General features: G+C 35.4%; 1 protein-coding gene across 2 annotated transcripts; it reads left to right on the forward strand.

Annotated features, from left to right (window-relative positions):
- Positions 1-2,855: 2,855 nt before the first annotated feature.
- LOC116525754 (ATP-binding cassette sub-family A member 10-like) lies at positions 2,856-9,078 on the forward strand. Of its 2 annotated transcripts, none has more exons than XM_032241898.1 (4): positions 2,856-4,780; positions 5,874-5,984; positions 6,337-6,512; positions 6,691-9,078. In XM_032241898.1, exons 1-4 carry the CDS (start codon positions 4,654-4,656, stop codon positions 6,703-6,705), a joined length of 429 nt encoding a protein of 142 aa, XP_032097789.1. In that variant the 5' UTR covers positions 2,856-4,653; the 3' UTR covers positions 6,706-9,078. The 2 variants fall into 2 exon arrangements, with proteins under 2 accessions (XP_032097789.1, XP_032097788.1); XM_032241897.1 differs by lacking the exon at positions 6,337-6,512 and having other exon boundaries at positions 6,691-6,810; positions 7,055-9,076.
- The last annotated feature ends 16 nt before the right edge of the window (positions 9,079-9,094 follow it).

Below are 9,094 nucleotides of genomic sequence, written 5' to 3' on the forward strand. Positions count from 1 at the left end.
TTATCCTTTCTTCTGCTTGGTCAATTCAGCTATTCAAACTTGTGTATGCTTCTTGAAGTTCTCGTGTTGTGTTTTTCAGTTCCAATAAGTAATTTATATTCTTCTCTAAGCTGTTTATTCTTGTTAGCATTTTGTCAAATCTTTTTTCAAGTTCTTAGTTTCTTTGCATTGGGTTAGAACATGTTCTTTTAGCTCTGAGAAGTTTGTTATTACCCACCTTCTGAAGCCTGTTTCTGTCAATTCATCAGACTCATTCTCCACCCAGCTTTGTTCCTTTGCTGGTGATAAGTTGTGATCCCTTGGAGGAAGAGAGGTGTTCTGGTTTTTGGCGTTTTCATCCTTTTTGTGCTGATTTCTTCCCATCTTTGTGGATTTATCTACCTGTGTTTTCGTAGTTGGTGACTTTCGGATGAGATCTCTGAATGGACTTCCTTTTTGTTGATAATGAGGCTATTTCTTTCTGTTTTTTATTTTTCCTTCTAACAGCCAGGTCCCTCTGCTGTAGGACTGCTGGAGGTCCACTCCAGACCCTGCTTGCCTGGGGATCATCTGTGGCAGGTGCAGAATAATAAGGGTTGCTGCTAGTTTCTTCTTCTGTATCTTTGTCCCAGAAGGATACCCACCAGATGTCAGCCTGAGCTCTCCTTTGTGAGGTGACTCTTTAGATATATGGTGTTCAGGGTACTGCTTGAAGAGACAGTCTGTCCCTTATAGGAGATCAAGTGTTGATCTGTGAGCTCCATTGTTCTGTTCAGAGCTGCTTGGCAGGTACGTTTAAGTCTGCTGCAGCAGAACTTGTACTGTCTTTTTTCCCAGGTGCTCTGTCCTGGGAAGGTGGAGCTTTATTTATAAGTTCCTGATGTGCTGCTGCCTTTTTTTCAGAGATGCCCTGCCTTGCCAGCAAGGAGGCAGCCTTAGTCACAGTCTGCCAGCAGAGGCGCTGTTGAGCTGTCGTGGGCTCTGCCCAGCTGCTGTGTGAACTTCCTTGTGGTTTTGTTTATAGAGGAATAGTTAGAACTGCCTCGGTAATGGTGTTCTGCCTCATTAATGGCAGACTGCCTCTGTAATGGCAGACTGCCTCGGTAACTGTGGACTGCCTCGGTAATGGTGGATTGCCTCAGTAGTGGAGGATTGTCTCGTTAATGATGGATGCCCTTCCCCTAACAAAGCTGGACCATCCTGGGTCCAGCTGCACTTGCTGCAAAACTCTCAATCCAGAGCTTTTCAGATTGCTGGTCTTTGTTGGGGTGGGACCCGCCTAGCCAGGTCATCTGGCTCCCTGTTTCAGCCCCTATTTTTTCAGTTGAATGGGTGGCTCTGTCTCCCAGGCATTCCAGGCGCCAGTTGAAACAGCCACCCAGATTTGTGTGATTTTTTGTGTGGAGATCTGCTGCACCAGCTGAAACAGCGGTGTTGGAAACTCGTGGTGTTTTTCAGCCCAGGAATATCCTGGTCTGTGGGCAGTAATAACTCGTTTGGAAATGCAGTGTACACTTACCCTCTGCGTTGTTCTTCCTGCAAACTGCAATCAATAGCTGTTCCTATTCAGCCACCTGGATCCCGGATATTAACTCTTTACCTCAAATTAATTTTCTTTAGCCCCTAAAGCCCAGAAACCTAGCAGATAAAATTAGAATTCTTTGTATTAGGTAGAGGAAAAAATAAGCTGTAAATTCTCTAAAGTTAATGTTTTTCTGTTTTGCAATTCTGTGCCATATTACATATTTCCTCTTTACTAAAGTTTTGGTTTTCTGTAGTAAACACACTTTTTTTCTTAATACATTGTTATAAAATTTAATTAGTAATTTACTGTTTTTATACTTGATTGACCACAAAAAAAATTTAAAAATAATTAATTTAATTGCCAAAAACTTGGCATATTTATCATGTGCACATAATGTTTTGAAAGAGTATACATTGTGAACTTAGCTAAATCTAGCTAATTAACATATTTGTTACCTCATATACTTATTTTTTGTGGTGAGAACACTTAAAATCTACTCTCTTAGCAATTTTCAAAATACATTGTTATTAACTATAGTCACCATGTTGTACAACAGGTCTCTTGAATTTATTCCTCCTATCTAACTAAAATTTTGTATCCTATGACTAACAAACATCTTCCCAACCTTTCCAACTGCTGCCCTCTCCCTACCCTCTGCCAGGTCCTGGTAGCCAAGATTCTATTCTTTACTTCAGTTTGTTCCACTTTTTAGATTCTCTATATAAGTGAGGTCATGTGGTATTTATATTTCTGTATCTGGCTTATTTTACCTAAGCTAATGATCTTCAGATTCGTGAATGTTGTCACAAACGACAGAATTTCCTTTCTTTTACAAGCTAAATAGTATTCTATTATATATATATACACCACAATTTGTTTATCCATTCTCCATTGATGGACACTGAGTTTGTTGTTTTCATATCTTGACTATTGTGAATAATGCTGCAATGAACATGGGAGTGCAGACGGCTCTTCAATGTAATGGTTTCATTTCCTTAGGGTGTATGCCAGAAGTGTAATTGCTCAATCATATGGTAGTTCTATTTTTAACTCTTTGGGGAACCTCCATCATGTTTTTCATAATGGTTGTACTAATTTACATTTTCACCAACAGTGGCAAGGCTTCCCTTTTCCCCACATCCTTGCCAAACACTTTTTACCTTTCATCTTTTTGATAGCATCCCTCCTAACACATGTGAGGTGCTATCACATTGTGGTTTTAATTTGCATTTCCCTGATGATTAGTGATGTTATGTACTTTTTCACATTCTTGTTGGCCATTTGTTTGTCTTCTTTTCAGAAATGTTTATTCAGGTCCTTTGCTCATTTTCAAATTGGGTTATTTTTTCTTGCTATTGAGTTTGCTATTTTGTATATTAACCTCTTATCAGACGTATCATTTACAAATATTTTCTTTTCACTCTGTTGGTGGCTTTCCTGTTAGTTTTATGAAGAGAGCTTTTGACTTCAAAATTTCAGTCCCTATACTCCCTAAAGGAAGATCATCTAGGATTTGAGGGGGACACAACTGGAGAAATTGAAATACTTAGAATGTTGTATCAGTCTAGATCTGGTCAGGAAAAATGAGTTATTGGAAACGTTGTGGGAGTAAATGGGTTTAATACAGGGATTAGGTATTCACAGATGTACAAGAGTTAGAGGAGAGAAGGTTAAGTTATAGCTAGAAAGTCAGGGAAATAGCCAGTGAGGACCTTAGCCTGATGCACAGAAATGGGTGTTTTTCAAGAAATTTGTCAGTATACTGCTGCAAATATCAGGGATTTTCTGGGAACTCTTCCACCAGTTATTTTAATCTGCCGTAGCAAAGCCATGCTTGTCAAGAAGTCTAAGAGGCAGAAGCTGCTGCATACCTTGAGCCTGTGGATATGCTTGGCTCACGTGACCCAAGAATAATGACCTTGCTTGATTTCTGCTCTCCAAATCTTGCCCAAGTTCTTCTCATTAGCAAAATCTGATACTGAAAAGAGGGTTCTGGGAAATCTAGTCCCTGGTATGTCCTCTGCATTGCAGAGGAAAAGAGACTGTTGCTGATAGAAAAGGGATAATTAACAATCCAGCACAGAGGTCATATCCCTGGTTGAGGTGAAAGATGACAAGAGTCTGGGCAAGAAGGTAATAGAAAAGTGGTAAAAAGATAAATTCAAATAGATTTAAAAAGTTAAATTCATAAATTCTTGAAGTTAAATTGTAATAATTTTTGAGGTCACAGGATGGGGTGAGAAAGGGAGAGAGAGGATTAAGGATGTCTCTCAGGCTCTTACCTTGAGTTCCTGGGTAGATAGTAGAAATGCTAACTGAGATAGAGAATGGAAGTGGGCCAGTTTAGAGGAAAATATAATACATACATTTTGACATCCAAGTGCAGATATATAGTAAAAAGCAGAATATGTATCTGAAACTTTGAAGAAATATCTAAAGACACAAATTTGGGAATCATTAGAATTTAGGTAGGAGTTGAAGCCATGAGAGTGGGTAAGATTGTATGGAAAAGATTTGAGAATAAAAAAATCGTTGGTCAATTATAGAATCCAACTGAAGGAGTCCATAAGTATGCCAAAACAGAATGTTAAGAGGAAGACATGAAAGCCAAAGGGTGGAAGCCAGGGAAGTAGAGGCTTATGAAAAGAAAAGAATGAGCAATAGTTTAAAACAGTGATGAGGCATACCAAATAAGGACCAAAAAGTGTTTGGATTAGATTTGGTAACTAGAATGGTCATTGGTGAATTTCATTGTGAATAGTTTTTGTAGAGTGGTGTGGTGAGACACTGTATTGCCTTAGGTTGGGAAATAAATGTGGGATAAAGAAATGGAAATAGGGAGTAAAGATTATTATTTTGACAAATTTGCCTGTGGGAGATAATGACTGAGAGTGATTCAGGATTGAGGGAAAGCCTCTCTCCCTTTTTTTTTTCTGTCCCTACATTCTTTCCTCTTTTTTTTTTTTTTTTTGAATCAATTTTAGCTTTCTCTTATTCATTTGATAACTTAGAGAAACAGCTGGAATATATGAAATGCCAAGCTTGATAACAGTATTAGCAGGTCTGTGTAAATCTCTTTTGGGAGTGGCGAGGGGATCCTTAGATCCCATTGACAGTGACACCCTTTACTGTGAAGTTCAGGCTTAGTTATGAACTATAATCTGTTACTAATATTAGAAAATGCATTTACCTCAAAATTACTTTATCTTCTTTCAGAATCAGAAATGTTAAAAAAAGAATATAATAGAAAGCCTGGAAAAGTAGAAGCATTGCAAGGTAAAAATAAAAACTTCATTGTTTTGATGATGTTTTAGACTAAAACACAGCTTTGTTTTAAACTAAAAAACATTTTTGTGATCTGAAAATACAAATAGTTATTGTGCAACATTAGAGAATAAATATGGAGAAAACACAAAAATTAAAAATATGTTTATACTCTGAGGGATAATCACCAATATATTATCTTTTTCTATATTTAGATGTATATATAAAATAATTTTTCAGGAATAGGAATATATTCCTTATATAAGTTTATAATCTTTGACCTGACTTTCTCAAACTAAGGTTGAAGTATCAAGGAAACTGGTTTTATTGTCATAGAATTCTTCATCATCTATTTTGAGCTATGATTTGCCTGATTTTTGATTCTCTGACAATCTAATTCCTTGTTTTCTGTCTTCAGAAAATCTCTTAAAATTCCTGGCATGCTAACTGAATTCTTGTTTTCTAAGGGAGTTAATTTTTCAAACATTAAAGAAAAAATTGTCAAGTCTTAGGCACATACATGTGAAAATGCCTGTGGCATGTCTTAGATCCTAACAGATATCTCTAAATATCATGCCCACAATTTTGTGATATAAAACAGAATGATTACCAGTACCAGGAGAAACTTTACCAATGTTTCCTTACTAATTCTACCTCCCTCTGAATGTGAAATAAATTCTCCCGACCTTTGTCTGTACACCTGGCCCTCTGTCCCTAGCTCTGCAAGCCTCAGGGAGACATGTTCTTAAGCTACACTTCTTTCCTTTGTCTGGGAAGCAAATAAACTATGTTTTGTTTTTATTCCTAGTAGGTATTTGCTTTATTATTTCATATTAATTGTATAGATTCTTTGACATTCAAAGGATTTGAGAAAAGCAAGAAGGTAGAAATTTATACTGCAAGTCTTAATCCAATTTCTCCAGACAAATTGAAGCTTCGTCTTCATAAATACATAACTTACACAGTTAAATGTATAATATTACAGGGAATTTATTAAAATACCAATGAAATGAAATACTGAGATGCATTTTACTTTTGCAGCTTTGAGGTCCATTCCATCTGCATATAATCCAAAATCTAATTTCCACATTTTATTATAAAACAGGCATATTTTTTGACATATACAAAGGACAGATCACTGCAATACTTGGGCATAAAGGAGCTGGTAAATCAACACTGCTAAACATTCTTAATGGATTGTCTGTTTCTACAGAAGGTAAGAAAATAATTTTACAAAGTAAGTTGGCTGAAAAAGCAAGTTGTAAATTGATTTGATTATGTAAAAAAGTTTCTCTAAATTGGACTTATATGTACATAAATTTATGAAAATATCTGTATCTCTATTCCACCATTATTTGACATTCCATGTATACTTTGCATTGCTGTGGATACAGATATTTATGTTAAGAGTAATCTGAATTACTCAATATATTAATTAAGCAATTGGAAATGTGAAGTTTCTTTAATCAAAACAAGTTTTTTGAACAAAATCTAAACACTAACATATATTATCACTCTGCATAGAATTAACATTCTGGCATTAAAGCCTTTTAAATTTCTATTTATAGGATCAGCCACTATTTATAATACCCAGCTCTCTGAAATAACTGACATGGAAGAAATTAGAAAGAACATTGGATTTTGTCCACAGTTTAATTTTCAATTTGACATTCTCACTGTGAGAGAAAACCTCAGGGTATTTGCTAAAATAAAAGGAATTCAGCCAAAGGAAGTGGAACAAGAGGTAGAGAAACATGTTGAAATCGATAGCTTTGGAAATAATTTACTTTTGACTATATTTTTGTTCAGCTATTACTTTACTCTTTGATACATAAAACTTAATGAAGTTCTAGAATAATTTCTTTTTATTTTTAGAGAGTAAAAATTGCTTAAAATTAAATATTTGGTATTTTTTTGGATAGGTAAAAAAATTATAATGGAATTAGACATGCAAAGCATTCAAGACATTATCACTAAAAAAATTAAGTGGTGGGCAGAAGAGAAAACTAACATTAGAGATTGCCATCTTAGGAGATCCTCAGGTGAGAGAAACAATATATTTTTACAATTAATTTAGATTCAAGGTTATACTACTATTATTAAAGTCCAACTTCTACTGTAATTACAAAATGTGAGGGAAAATTTATAATAAAGTACCATGCAACCCTGTTAGGGATCTGGTGGAGGACTGTATTGGAGTCTAGAAATCTTACTGGTTTTCATGGTGCTTTCTGAAGATCCCTACTGTGAAGAGGAAGATGCTTTCATATGTTTCCTCCACTGTAGGTTTTGCTACTGGACGAACCAATTTCTGTATTGGATCTCTTTTCAAGGCACTGAGTGTGGAGCCTCCTGAAGGAGAATAAAGTAGACCGAGTTATCGTCTTCAGTACCCAATTCATGGATGAGGCTGACATCTTGGCTGGTGATTCTTGGCTTCTTTATTCCAACTAGTTATTTAAGGATTTAATGTGAGAGTTATTTTTCATAGCCTGTTTTCAAAAGAGGAAAATCTTGTTTGCAGTTCATTTGAATGACTGTATTCTAAAAATGCACTTTGCCTCAGAGGAATTCTGATCTCCCAATTACTTCTTAGACTCATGCTTTATGTATCTTCTTCTTGTCTTTAACTTTCCTGACTGTTTACATTAGTAACAAGTATATTTAAAACATTCTTAAACACCAATATTACCCTTAATATATAGAAAAATCTTTAGCTGGGAAAATTATTTTTGAATTTACGTTCCTTTGTTGCCAATTTAGGAAGATCTTTGTTTACTGAGTGAGGTGTCGAGTGTGAAGATGCAAGATTGGAAAATTAGACATAGAACAACATAGTTTTGCCTAGGAAATAAAGGCAAGTGGGAAGACTAGTTTCAGTGAGCCAGGAGAGTATGTGAATGGACAGTCTGAAAAAAATAAAGCCAGAAAGGGACTCAGTGAAAACAGAATATTTTGTTGTGTATAAAATGGTGCAAAATGTAACACTATCCTCAATTCCTTCATGAATCTGAGGTAAGATAAGTTTTACTTCTTGTATCAGTTATTTCTTGTTTCAATAATGCTGTGTAATGAAACTTCCTCAGAGTCAGTGCCTTAAAACAATAAGTATTTGTTTAGTGCATGAGTTGGAGAGTTGGCAATTTAGCATGGGTTCACAGCCTAAATTTTCAGGTCTTGACTGGATCCACTCATTTGTTAGGGGGTCAAGTAGCCATTGACTAAGGTGACTCAAAATTCGAGGTGTAATTCATTCTCAAGCAGGCTAGCCCAGTAGTATTCTTGTGGCAGTGACTCAGCCTCAAGAGACCAAATCCAAATGCAGAAGCCCATTTCAAGCCTCCACATGCCATTGGCTACAGCAAGTCATATGGGGCGTAACCCTGCAAAGTTACATAGCAAAGTATGTGGACATAGGAAGAGGTGAAGAATTGGGCCGTCGCTGGAAAGTTTTTGTGGCACTGGATTAGTTATGGGGAATGCAGTGAATTTCTGAAGCCTGTTTCACAATAGGCATGGGGATTAGAAATGATACTGCACCCAGGGGCTTAATGACATTACAGTTGCATTTATATTACAAGTGTCATTCAGTGTTTGGTATCCAAAGGAGAGAATATACTATGTAAGGAATTACTCTTTACATAATTTTTTGAATCTTTCTTTCAATTCAGATAGGAAAGTATTTCTGTCTAACAGGAAGTTGAAATGTACCAGATCATCTTTGTTTCTGAAGCAAAAGTGGGATATTGGATATCATTTAAGGTATGTGTTCTAGATGCAGTTATTTTTAAATGAGCGTGTTAATATGAGAGTGACATTTTATAGAAGCTTTTAGAAATATAAGATAGGCAACTTAACTTTTGGTAGAAATTGTTTTGCAATAAATGGCCTAAAATGTCTTCCTCATTAACATTTCCTTTGTTGGTTATCTCTTGGTTTTAAGCATGCTAATTTAAAAAAATGTGTACTTCTCAATACAACATTTTTAAGCCAATATTTATAAAGAAAAAAATTATCTTTATGTCCTCAATAAGCCATTGATTACTTTTAGCAAAACAATTTGCCCTAAAATTCTGTAGTTATATTCCAAATCTAATTGATAGAATGGCAGAATATCACATGGGAACATTTTAGAAAGCATCAAATATTCACAAATAAGCTCTGCAAATAGAAGTTGCTGACATTAAAAGAAACCATTTACTGCATAGAAAGCAACTGTTTACTAAATACTTTATTAATTTTCCAGTTATTCAGAAGCAATGTTTCATGTGTCTTACAGCCTATTATGTTATATATATATATATATATATATATATAACATAATAG

The sequence above is a fragment of the Sapajus apella genome, unplaced genomic scaffold (assembly GCF_009761245.1).
Source record: "Sapajus apella isolate SASKATOON/1434 unplaced genomic scaffold, GSC_monkey_1.0 scaffold48, whole genome shotgun sequence".
Taxonomy (NCBI): Eukaryota; Metazoa; Chordata; class Mammalia; order Primates; family Cebidae; genus Sapajus; species Sapajus apella.